General features: G+C 36.7%; 1 protein-coding gene across 4 annotated transcripts in view; it reads left to right on the forward strand.

Annotated features, from left to right (window-relative positions):
- Positions 1–13,395, forward strand: part of sd (TEA domain transcription factor 1 homolog scalloped) — a 158,784-nt gene that overhangs the window by 113,084 nt on the left and 32,305 nt on the right. For all 4 annotated transcript variants that reach the window (XM_089631660.1, XM_089631661.1, XM_089631662.1 and 1 more), the window contains exon 3: positions 2,655–2,897. In XM_089631660.1, coding sequence (XP_089487786.1) covers positions 2,655–2,897 — 243 coding nt within the window. The remainder of the gene's footprint in view (positions 1–2,654; positions 2,898–13,395) is intronic.

Below are 13,395 nucleotides of genomic sequence, written 5' to 3' on the forward strand. Positions count from 1 at the left end.
TGATTACACCGAGTTAAATGAAGGGTGATTTCAAAATAATGCTTCAAATCCGAGTTTCTTCATTTGTTTTACTTTCAAATAGTTTTAATTAGTTGGGTACTTTGATCTTCAGTAATAATTTATAAGAATTTGATTAAAAAAAGAAAAAAAAAATAAAGAAAAAAATCAACTTCAAACTCAATTTACTCGATAACGAAAGCTCAAATCAAAAAAAAATATACTACAAAATCGACTCCAAATGTGATGTAGATTCACCAGTTTCCCGCTTGTACTACGAGTTTCCGGACACCCTGTATAAAGTTCTAATTCAAGTTTATATACAGGGTTTATGTATAGGGAGTAAAAAATGTAGATGTCATTTTTCTGTCTGTTGTATCACACGTCGCAACCGAGTAGTTGGGTTTAGCCAGCGGGTCCCGTGATACGCACTCCGTCTCGTTTCAGCAGCGCGGTAACACAAAACCTCCTACATCACATTTATTTATTTATTAACGGACATCGTCCAAATTACAAAATAATAACACGAATAAAGTAAAATGAAAAATACAGGAGTAGACAAAGGTACATGAAAGCAAAGACATATGGTAGATATAATATAAGAAAATAAAGTGACAAGTCGAATCAAGTCAAGAATACGCCGTGGGTCAGGACCACAGGACACTTATAATATTCCGTCACTTGTTTAGCGACGGGCAAAAATCATTCAGACTTATCCCAAAAAAGTTAAGGTTTTGACTTGAGTTGACCAGTCTACACATTCTGGACAATAATATCCATAATTTGTCGAATGATGGTTGAGGAAAAGCAGTTCATTATTTCTGAGTCTTTGCGGGGGGATATTGAAGGGAATGAGTTGCAGTAGAGTAGGTGAATCAATAATACCATTTATAATTTTGAAGAAGCAAATGAGGTCATTTCTTTCCCGACGGACTTCCAAAGGAGAGAGGTTTAGAGTTAGTTCAATTTCATCATATGAGTATTTGCCTTTTTCTAAACCTAGCCTCCTAGCAATCCCTCTTAAGAACCGATTCAACATCGGTTCATATTCATCAGAAGGTTTTGGGTAACAGAGGAGAGAGAACGCGTGTCGCATGATCCCGTCGCGACGCATAAAAGTGTGATCAGTGGCGATGTGTAATAGAACACTTTTTTTATTTGTTTTTAACTGAAAAAAAATATCATGGACAGCAAAATAACATATACGATTTTTACGTCGCATAGAATTTGCTGGTTAACATCATCCAGGTGCATCCTATGTATACATATATAACCAAATTATAAAATGCTCAAAATAAAATATAAAATATTTGTTCCCAAATTTCTTTGAAATCAGTATTCCTGTACAAGCGATGGTATTATGTTAAATCTTACGACATGCTTATAATTGAAATCAGTATTCCTGTACAAGTGGTGGTATTTCGTTAAATCTTAAGACATGCTTATAATTTTGTGTTTATCTGCAAACAGTTAAATAGGGGGAAGGAAATATCAAAGCTCCTACAATAATAAGACGGCCTTTCTCAGTAGCCCACATTCCTCCCTCAGGTCTACTCTGCAACCCTTCCATACTCTGTACTCCTGGTGCTTTGTGTCTTGACGCTTTACTATACAATATGGAAGATGTTGATTCACGTTCTACGCTTATTCTCCTTTGCGTCTTATTTACTTTCCAAGTATTTAATATAAACTGGCTACATTTCTTGTTTAATAGTCAATCTCTTGTGATGTTGTTCCATCGGCAATGAAAGGAATTTAATCATTATTATTTTTGTTTATTATTAGCGTAGGTAATTTAAACGAAAGGTATTTGGTCGTAAAAGATTTCACTGGTGTGTTATTACTTTATTAATGCTATTTCTGTTAAGTTATTATTATTTGTAATCGTGCGAATTCTTTCTCTTATTAATTTAGTTCACATTACTTGCATACCTACCGATAATATTAGTAACACTTCTCTGTTTATGCATACTGCGTTCTAGCCATATTTGGGTGCCTTTAGCCCTATATCAAATGTTGTAAAAAAATAAACATATTGACTTGGTGTTATATTAGCGAGTTGCTTTACTTGTTCAATTGATATTATCCCATTTGTAGTTATGGCTACGTGTATTTATGGTAGGGTATGTATTACGTATCGCGTCCCCTTTCCGAATTTTCTAATGTTATGGTAATATTTTCATGTTATCATTCTCACACTCAATTATTGCCATCCTTCTTTATCTACCCTTCCCTACCAGTATCGGGGTCCATAACCTCGATCAGTTCTGTTAAGTGACCAAACTTGTTGACTGTTTCTTGTCTGACTATGTAAATCTCTGATATCCACGTTAATACATTATTTAAAGGTTATCATATATACATTTTTATTCACCCCTATTGCTTATATTTTCGTGAAACTAGAGTATCTTTCATTAGATTTTCATAATAACCCCCTAAAGTTTAGAGATATGAGCATGAAACAAGGTGTATAACAGCTAATAGCCCCGTTGTAACCATTTCCCTTAAGACCCTGCATTCAGAATTTCTACCGACAACATACTTGTTATATATAGACAACAGTTTGTTGGTTGGTTGCTTGGTTGATGAACAGTGTTCAGGTACCCGAAGGCACGGTTATTTCCATGTAAAGAGACTGTATAGTGTGTTGTTTCCAGCCGGCTTGGGCAGCGTGGCGACCCCGTGGAGCGCCGCCGGGCCCCCGGAGGGCGGGGCGGCGGACCCCAGCAAGCAGCACCTGGACGTGGGCGATGCCAGCGATGACGAGAAGGACCTCAGCGCGGCGGATGCCGAGGGTGTCTGGAGCCCCGACATCGAGCAGAGCTTCCAGGAGGCGCTGGCCATATACCCCCCCTGCGGCCGCCGGAAGATCATTCTGTCGGACGAGGGGAAGATGTACGGTGAGTCGACCGTACAATATTACACACCCTATAATCATGTTCCTATATGACTAATCCAGATAGACGGACCCAACTATTGCAGCATGCATTAGTAAATATTTTTAGGAGTCGCAGTTTCAAAACCCGGCGTTGATAATAAAACATAGTTTAATTAGTACAGCACTGAAGTACATAATTATTTTTGCACCTCTTTATCTGGAAGTGGTAAAGACAATCATTCAGAATTTTTTAAATGACTTTAGCTCAGATCGAATAGCCAGCTCTTCCCCCCACTTTTTTGGAACCTCCCAACATCTCCGTAAAGGAAATGTAAAAGTACCGCCTGCTTCGGCTATTAGAGATATTGATTTGATATGGAATCAAATTAATAAAAAGAAAATATGTTACAGCTAGTCTTTTTTAAGAATATTTATTGTGCATTTTCACGACCAATTATCAATTCCGGTGCCGACGATCAGGTCTTTTCTTACGTAGTTTTCCCATCTGACGTCATTTCTGAGTCGGTTATGGTGATGAACTTCCGAACTCTAATGCTGCGTATACGAATCATGGGAAGGGAACGAAGCAACCGGTTGCCGTGTACAGCGTGACTTCTCTTGTTGTTATTTTCAATAGTGAGTTTGCATGATATCAGTAGATCTCATGTATGTTGGTTTAGTGCCGGAAAGCATCCTCATACATTTCAAATATCGGTACATAGATGCACTTCATACTGCAACCGACCCACTGACTTGAAAGCAACCCCTTGTTAGATATTGATACTCAGCGAAACCAAATTGATGCGTAGCATGATGAAATTGCGTCTGCGCTTTCAATAATTTCCCCCGAGTTCAAATTTAATCAGTTCTACTTATCTCTGGGCGGATTGTTCTCTGCAATACGGATGCAGATTATTGTAATCTCTTCACAATCAATCGAATAGGTATCTAGGTTCTAGTTAAATACTGATATATACCTGTAATAGTGTGACTCGATAAACTCCACCCACTTGACATTGATTTAAAATCCTATTAGTAATAAACAGCTGATTAGAGTCGATGAGTGTCGATGAGGCTCGCTATCCATCACATCGCCAACCCTTCGGTGGCGCAAAGAGGAGGAAGGAACTCGAACAATGTCGAATTGGTACGTGGAATATTAGAGGAGGTATGGAAAGAAAGATGAATGAATTGTGTGACACGATGGTTAGCAAATATTTGGACATACTTTGTGTAACAGAGAGTATGAAAAAAGGGAGCGGTACAATGCAGCATAATGATAGGCTCGTCATTTGGTCTGGGAGACCAGATACAGAGAGGGCTTGTCAAGGTGTTGCAGCGCTACTGTCTCCCAGAATGATTGAATGTATGCTGCAGTATGAATGTGTAAGTCCGAGAATAATGTGGATTAGGTTCAAAATCGGTTTGACAAGGGTGTTTCTTGTTGTTTGTTATGCCCCTGTCAATTCTGAGAGTGACGAAGAGAAAGATGATTTTTGGACTGGTGTGAATGATGTGATGAGACTGAAAAATATTAATGAAAGGATTATAATGGCAGGCGATTTGAATGGGTGGGTAGGAATTAGACGTGAGGGATTTGAATCGGCCTTAGGTATGTTTGGGGATAAAAGAACGAATGACAACGGGAACAGAATACTTGAAGTATGTTTAGAGTGGAACCTGTTTGTGTCCAATACTTTTTTCGATCATAAAGGTATCCACCAATATACGTGGGAAAGAGGAAATGAGAGGTCAATTATCGATTTTGTAGTAATTGACTCTAGGTTGAGAGCCGTTACCGAGGACACGAGAGTTTTCAGAGGGGCAGAGGTTGAAACTGACCACTTTCTGGTGGTGTCGAGAGTAAACCTCTTTCGCGGTTGGCGCTCTAAAGTGAAAACGGTACTAACTCCAACAAGAATCAAAATAGAAAAACTACAAAACGATAATGAGAGAAGTAAGTATGTGAATTGTGCAGAGATGAGATTGAATGAGAAAAAAATGGATGGTCTAAGCATAGACGAAACATGGAACCACATAAAAGTGAGTCTTTGTGAATCTGCTAGAGAGGTGTGTGGAATAAGTACGCAAGGTAGAAAGAAAGGTGATGCATGGTGGGATGATGATATTAAAGCACTGGTCTCAGAGAAGAAGAAAGCATGGCTATGTCTGATTGCGGCTGGCAGTGCTTCCAGCGAAGAGAAGGATCGAGCGAAAGAAGTATATAAGGAATGTAAGAAAAAAGTAAGAGTTGGAGTGAAAGAACGAAAGAAACGCCTGGAAGAGGAAGAAGGAATGAAAATGACAAACCATTTCCAAGAAAACATTAAGTTGTTTTGGAAGGAAGTCAAAAGGTCCCGGTGTGGCCCTGAAACCGGAAGCATGAAAGTAATAAAATCGAAAGATGGAAAAATGTTGACGAATGAGGAAAAAATAAAAGAGAGATGGATGAAGTATTTCGAGGAAGTCTTTGAAAGCGAAGTGAGTGACAGTGATTCTAGCGGCGAATCAGATATGAACGATGATGGACTGAATGTTACCGAAATTAGCATGGATGAGATAGAAAGATCAATTAAGTGTATGAAGAATGGTAAGGCTGTCGGTTTCGACAATATTGCTGCTGAATATTTTAAAGGAGGTAGCCGTATAATTCTCACATGGTTGTGCAATCTTTTTAACCAATGTTTAAAGGAAGGTTACACGCCTTTAGATTGGAGAAGGGCAGTGATCATGCCATTATACAAAGGTAAAGGGTCACGTATGGAATGTGGGAATCATAGGGCTATTAGCCTGCTAAGTTCAGTTGGCAAGCTGTATGGTAGAATTTTGATTGAAAGGGTAAGAAAGGAAACAAAGGATAAAATATGGGATGTGCAAGGTGCTTTTATGAGTGGAAGGGGGTGCATGGACCAGATCTTCTCATTGCGTATGCTCACCGAGAAGTTTCTGGCAAAAAACCAGAAACTTTTCTGTGCCTTTGTAGATCTACAAAAAGCATACGACCGAGTCGACAGGAAAAAGCTATGGAAGGTGTTGTCCAAGTATGGAGTGAATGCGAATCTGACTCAGGCAATTGCGTCTCTATATGAGGGAAGCGTTGCATGTGTTAGGGTGAACGGTGGTTTTACGGGGTGGTTTGATATCACAAAAGGTGTTAAACAAGGCTGCGTAATGTCACCGTGGTTATTCAATCTATACATGGATAATTGTATGCAAGAATTGAAAGATGTGGGATTGGGCGCGAATTTGAGTAATCTGAAAGTATGTTGCCTGTTGTATGCTGATGATGCGGTGCTGATTGCTAATAGTATGGATGATCTGCAGTCTCTCGTGTCTAGGATGAACGAAGTATGCGTGAAGAATGAGTTAATGATGAATGTAAGTAAGTCTAAAGTAATGGTGTTTGAAAGAGAAAGTACGAAAACAGTGTGCAATATAGTTGTGAATGAGGAATACTTGGAGCAGGTGGATGAATTTGTGTATTTAGGAAGCATGTTTACGAGAGATGGGAAGGCTGACAGAGATATTGAAAGAAGAGTAAATGCAGGTAACTCCATTAATGGAGGACTGAACGCAGTTGGCGCTAACAAAAAATTGTCCAAAGAAGCGAAGTTAGCAGTCCACAATGGAGTGCTGGTACCTACCCTGATGTATGGAAGTGAGGCATGGAACTGGCAAAGAAAGGATGAAAGTAGATTGAATGCTGTTGAAATGAGATCCCTGAGGCGTATGTGTGGTAAAACCATGTATGATCGTGTGAGGAATGTGGATATCCGCAAAGAGTGCAAGGCTGATGTAAGCGTAATGAGTAAGATCAAGAAAGGGACGCTTAGATGGTTTGGGCATGTAGAGCGAATGAGCGAAGAAAGGAGTGTAAGGAGAATATACGATGCAAATGTGAATGGTAGCAGAAGTCGGGGACGCCCGAGGAAGACATGGCACGACCAAGTGAATCAGATACTTGAGTCGGGCCATGTCAAGAGTCAGAACAATAGAAGAGTATGTATGAGACGATGTATGAATGTGAATGAGGCAAGGAGTGTGTGCCAAGACCGAGTTGTTTGGCGGTCCGTCCTCTCTGCCTACCCCTGCGGGGAAACGGCGTGATGGTTAGTTAGTTAGTTAGTTAGTTATAAAGACTAAAATAATATTTTGCGTAGTGGTTGAGAATCGTAACTCTACAGCCGCGAGCGGTTTCAATTTGTATGATTTTTTAATGAGCGTTATTTGTAGGTATAATTGAACCGTTTTATAAAGCAATCGTCAGGAAAGTTGTTATTATTTAACATTTTTAGTATTTTAATAGGCAATTGACAGTGATCTCATCTGGGGGGTTTTGCGATTTCCGAAAACCCTTTAAATAAATGTTTAAGTTAACTTTCGCTTAATGTACCTATGTGATGTAGCATTAACTATATATTTGAAAAATTCATTTTTTTGATAACGGTTGATATACGTAATAATGTAAGTTTTTTTGTGGGAAACTAGCACTTACGGAAATCGGATGACACCACTAAGAATAGGTATACTAGCCTAAGCATTATGAATACATAATAATATATTATTAATCAGCATAATATCTTCAATTTTTATTTTCATAAGTGGTCTTTTGTTGCGCACATTTGAACACGAATGGCTTTGTTTTCATATTTAAACATAGCAAATAATCTTCCGTACATTGTCATAACCGCAGATTTGATAACCCTGCGCCATTGTTTCTTTTTGGCTGTTATGCAAAATAACCGTGATTGTTTATTTTAAAAGGCATTGTCCTTAGATATTGACGCAAGGAAATGTGCCTATGTTTGTTTTAATAACCTTACACATTGTTTTTCTTTTTCAATTAAAACAATCAATGCATCTTCGTGACGTGTATTTTAGAACTGAATAGTATAATATTCATGTTACCCAAGACAAATAGTCATCACAGACTTGGGCTATTACATTTAAATATTTCAAAATACTTTGACAAATGTCTTAGAATATATGGAAAATTTTGCTGGATTTATATAGATGAAATGAAATTTATTTGATTATCTACAAGATGATTTAGTTCCGTATTCAATTTCTACAATGTAAAGCGATGTTTTATAAAAGATAACAGTGGAAGTCACTTATTTTTTTTTGTTCTATTAATAACACAGGTCTGCGATTTTTTTCTTTCTTTGAAATAAGAGGAAATTTCCATGTATTTTTGGTTGCTGAATTCGGGAAAGTTATCAAAAAAATTCCATCACGTAAGGTTTTTTCGCAAAACGCTAAATACTGGGGGATTGCCTATCTTAAGGTGCAAAACGGGGTTTATTGCCGAAAAATATATATTTTTTATTAATTCCAACTTTTTATAAGATAATGTTATGTTTTATAGACTGAAACAAAACATTTAATAACACATGACGATAAAATTAGTAAGCGTTGAATCGTATATCGGGATTTTCCATAGTAAAAATGATTAGAGAATGCCGGAATTCCCAAGGTGCCCACTTCCTTCCATGCCCTTTCATGTATTTATTTCTGTTCCAACTTTCGTAACGTGCGTTTCAAAAATGACTTCAAGAGGTTGGGTAAATTCTTCTGAGAGTTTTTGCTATATTTGTGGTGAATTTGTAGTGAAAAAACAACAAAGAAATGTTACTGATTTTGTTAAAAAAGTGTATTTTGGTGTGAAGATACCAGAACAAATCTTAAGTCCCATATGGAGTTTGTTCAGGGTGTGGTGAAGGACTTGGAATGTGGTCAAAAGGTAAAGTTAAATATTTTCGTTTTGGTGTTCCCGTGATCACAGCGATGACTGCTACTTTTGTTCGTGCAGTATGCAGGGGTAAAGTACCAAAAATAAATAAAAAATTGCTACCCAAACATGGATTCGGCTCCGCCCAGTCCCTCACGGACCTGGCATTCCTACACCACAAGCACCCCAAAGCCTAGACGATTTGCCATCATCAGAAAGTAAATCAGAACAAAGTTCTAGTGACGAGTTTCAAGTAGGCGACTCCAGTGGACCAAAACAATTTTCTCAAGTTGAATTAAATTGAGCAGTTTGTGATACAATAATTTTTATCGTGTGTTTTGGAATTGTCATGTATGATAATGTCAAAGTGTTCAGGGGTATCTTTTGATTGTATTGCAAATGGAATGACAAATGTTTTATCGCTATTTAGTGATATTAAATTAATGTCGAAGAAATTCTTAAGAGTGTTTATGTCTTCTGTGGCTTTTAGCGTTACTTTTTCCCAAGTATTTTCCTTTATTATTAGTACTGTATTGTCGGCATATGAAGTAATATGTCCATGTAATGGCTGAAAGAAAATATCGTTAACGTATATTGTAAAAAGAATTGGTCAAAGCAAAAAAATAAAAAAAAGCACAAAACGAAGCTTCGAAACTAAAAAAGCAGATTTTATTGTATATAATGTAAATGAAATATTTTATGTCTTAAAATTAATTAAATTTGTATAATTTTATAATTTTTTTTTGAACATTCCCTACAGAAGTAGTGTAAGGCGGGTTTTGCTGGTTTTGATGGGTCGAAATGGATGGCATCCTCGAATTCAGCATACAGAAATACATATAATTCACCCATAACCATTTAAAAAAAAAATTAAAAATGTCAATTTACATACCTGTGTAATGTAATCATTTTCGAATTTGGTAATCCTACACAAGATTTGCAATACTGCTTTGAATATTTAAATATATTTTTTATATTTTTATTTAATATTTTTTCAGGATGACAAATAAATATTTAAACATTGTAGATGTCCAGTCGTTTGTGGATTGATCGCTGCAAGTTATTTTCTCGGTCATTAATAATGGCAGACAAAACATTGCACACACACAGACCGCTGAATTACAATACATAAAAATTAATAAAAATAAAATTTTGTCGTGAATTACGCTTGAGATGCGATTTTCTCAGTGAAAAGATTCATCGTCTTCACAATAGATTGATTGCTCAATTATAATTGCACATGTTTGTATCAGTGTTTCTTTAAATTGTGTTTATTGTTTTCTGTATTGAGAAATTGTTGTTGCTGGAAACTGAATTTAGTTAAAGAAAGGTGATTTTCAAGCAATATTATTTTGTCAATAGAAATGTGATTAGTCTGCAATTTCATTCAAATAGATTATATGGAAAACGACAAGAAATTCTTATTAGCTAGGTACCTAGGTACCACCTATTTCGGAAAATAAATTTAACCCGTTTCTCAGAATCTTGCTAAATATCATTTTGAATTTGCTATTTTTCTTAAAACGATGTAAATTTGACAAAAAGTTTGCCAGCTTTTAAGTAGTTAATTATCTCATAAAGAAAGATATGAGTACGAAGTAGTAAAAGCTCTGTGAAAAGATTTAGGTAGCTGTGCAGTTTTTTGGGTCAACGCAAAGACCAGTCATATTGTTTGTTTCATATTTTTCAATTGTTCAACAAGAAAAAAGAGTGTTGCAATCTCTGAAGGAGTCGGTTATTTAAGCTAGTGTTTTAATAATGATAATTATATATGTATAGTTTTACAGCGGTCTTGACGTGATTTTTCACAAAAACGACACTGTACATATTATTATATTTTCAGTCGTGTAATCGTTACAAGTAAATGCTACACAATTAAACAAAGGGTTCGTATTATTTAAATATAAATTAATTATCAATGAATGCGTCGTTAAATCAAAACAAAGTTTTTTTTTCCATAATTACAACTGCATTTTTGCAACTTAATTACGCGAGTGCAGTGTGCAATATCGTAATGTTAACTTCAATAGTATGAGTATATATTTAATGCATGTGCAACTGTATTATGTATGTAAAGTTCTCTAGTCTCTATATACGGGTATTTGCACACATTATAAAGGTCGCTTTTACATTCTTGCATTTTAAATGTGATTTGCTGGTAGCACCCGCCTATCTCTACTGTACCCAGTGACTGGCGGGTTGCGTGTTTTCCGAGATTCGAATTATTCATTTTTTCAAAGACTTTTTCATTACTGCTCTCGTATAACTATAAGCTTTCTTTTTCGCGTAGTCGCAATAGAAAATACTGGAATGATATAATTATCCATGGACCACACAATAAGAAACTTCATTTTAGCACTGTGCAATGTGCCTTCCTCTCGAGAGCTTTTCTGTATGTATTTACTGGATTATTTTAGCACTGTGCAATGTGCCTTCCTCTCGAGAGCTTTTCTGTATGTATTTACTGGATTATTTTAGCACTGTGCAATGTGCCTTCCTCTCGAGAGCTTTTCTGTATGTATTTACTGGATTATTTTAGCACTGTGCAATGTGCCTTCCTCTCGAGAGCTTTTCTGTATGTATTTACTGGATTATTTTAGCACTGTGCAATGTGCCTTCCTCTCGAGAGCTTTTCTGTATGTATTTACTGGATTATTTTATGGATTTTTAACTCTTTTATACCAACTTGCTTCGGTCTTCCAATTGTGGAGTGTTTTCACGAAGAGAATATATATATACAGAAAACTTTTTTTCGTGATACATTTTTAAGTCGATACTTATATACAAAAAATGTATTAAGTAATACTTAGCCAAAAAAATTGATGGGCAATCAGAAATAAACTCTCTTTTTTATATAACTGGTGGCCTACTCAATCACATTGAAATAGGATAATAATGGATTTTTACATTATATACATACCTTGTTATTTCACTTTTATATAAATGTTAGTGAGTAGATGTTTCACTTTGTGTTTCACTCATCTTCTTTATACAAATAAAAGTTCCTAATTTGATGTAGTTCTTATTGATTAGATAAACGAAGTTTTAAATATTATTTAATGAGACCTGTGTTAGATACATAACTCCAGGGCAGTAGTAGTGGGTGCTAAACATCAATACTTTCGGACGTCTTATCAAGGTGTCCTTTATCGCGGTCGTAATCTCAGCCACCCATTCATCCCTTATTTCTCCAATTCACATTCTGAGCATTTCCCTTTGGCGTGAATGCGAAGCGTATGTAGATTGTTTCTTGAACAGGAACAGAGGCTAAGAAGAGCTGTCTTGTCCGTTTGAGGCAGTTTCGTTTTCTTTTGCTTCGTTGGTCTGGATATCTCCATTCGACCGTGGTCCTTCCAGGTAAATAGATCCGAAAAGAGTTGTGAATCGCCCCGTACTGAATATCCCTTTGTGCCGGCTACAGCCCACTTAGCCTATCCTCCTATTTACAAGTGCGCCTCCGTACCTTGTACCTCTGGCTCTTTGTCGAATAAAACCATCCCTCTTTGTTGAATAATACCATACTTCTTTGACATTCATACGACGGGGAACTCCTCAAGCGGAGAGACACCGTGAATAGTTTGTTAGATACAATTTACGAGTCGGTCTATTGTTTCCAAAACAGAGAGCGTTCTGAGCTTAAAACTTCTCCCTTTCTATTTTCGTTTATAAAATAATATACATAATTTCAATGATTTCACCTTCGAGCTTTATTAGACTCAAAAACCAAATTTACACCTGAAAGTTTAGAGTTACGTTATAACGATCAGTATTTTTGTTTGCTTTGTATTACTGCTTTCTCGATTTATGAAATCATTAAGTTCATCAGTCCGCGATGGAGCAGTAACAACACCCCTATGTTACTGCTGTGTGTTATTTGCACTAATAACTAAATGAATGGTTGAAACATAGTTCAGTATACCTAGTATATTTTATAAATACGTACTAAAAGGGGAAAAAATTGAAAAAAAAGTCGTGCAATCTTATTTTAGCTGCCATTCTCGGAGGAGCGTAATAAATGTAGGTAGTTATTTTTCTGGTCGCCATCAGAGATGCAGAAGGGAAGGTTAAGGAAATTCCTCGGCTTGATTACACCTCGCATTCTTCTCTATTCTGTAATAAATTCTCTCCACTAATAAAGCTTTATTCCGTTTTTCACTGTCGCTTGTTTTCTTTTATTTCCACCGAATATATTTCACTTGACAAAGTACAATTAAAGGCGGGAATTCCGCAGGGTCCCTTTTATACGACGTTTAATCCAAACCCGTTACGGGAAAAAACCGCAAGTCGCGTTCGGTCCTACGACCTTTGCTTAATGCAAAGCATAAATGAGTTATCCTTAGCCTCTTTTTCTTTGTGAGGCTGTCAGTTACTCCCCCTCCCTCCCTCAGAACTCTTCATCCCGCCGCCACACGCCGCCTGACGACTTTACAAAAAGCTCTCCATAATGGTGACCACAACCTTTTGCCGGCAAAAATGCCTGGGACAAGATCGATCTGCTTTGCAAATTTAATTTTATCTTTTTTTCACAGTTCGAACTATTTTTTCATTTTCTCTACATATTTGCGGTCATATGTTTCAAAATTACGCTTCTACCGCTTTCGGCAAACCCAAAAGACTTAGACTGATCGTTTTCCCGCAACGGATACTGACTTACTATTTTCTACTTACACGATATCTTCTTCGTGAAATGGAGAATAATAGTGACACTATTTGAAGGTTCATATAAAGAATCATGTATTCTAAGTATTAATTGACGTTGATGTTGTATGAATAAGTAGAGAGACAGTTT

The sequence above is a fragment of the Hesperophylax consimilis genome, chromosome 5, assembly GCF_061612785.1.
Source record: "Hesperophylax consimilis isolate HC1 chromosome 5, BYU_Hcon_1.0, whole genome shotgun sequence".
Classification (NCBI taxonomy): Eukaryota; Metazoa; Arthropoda; class Insecta; order Trichoptera; family Limnephilidae; genus Hesperophylax; species Hesperophylax consimilis.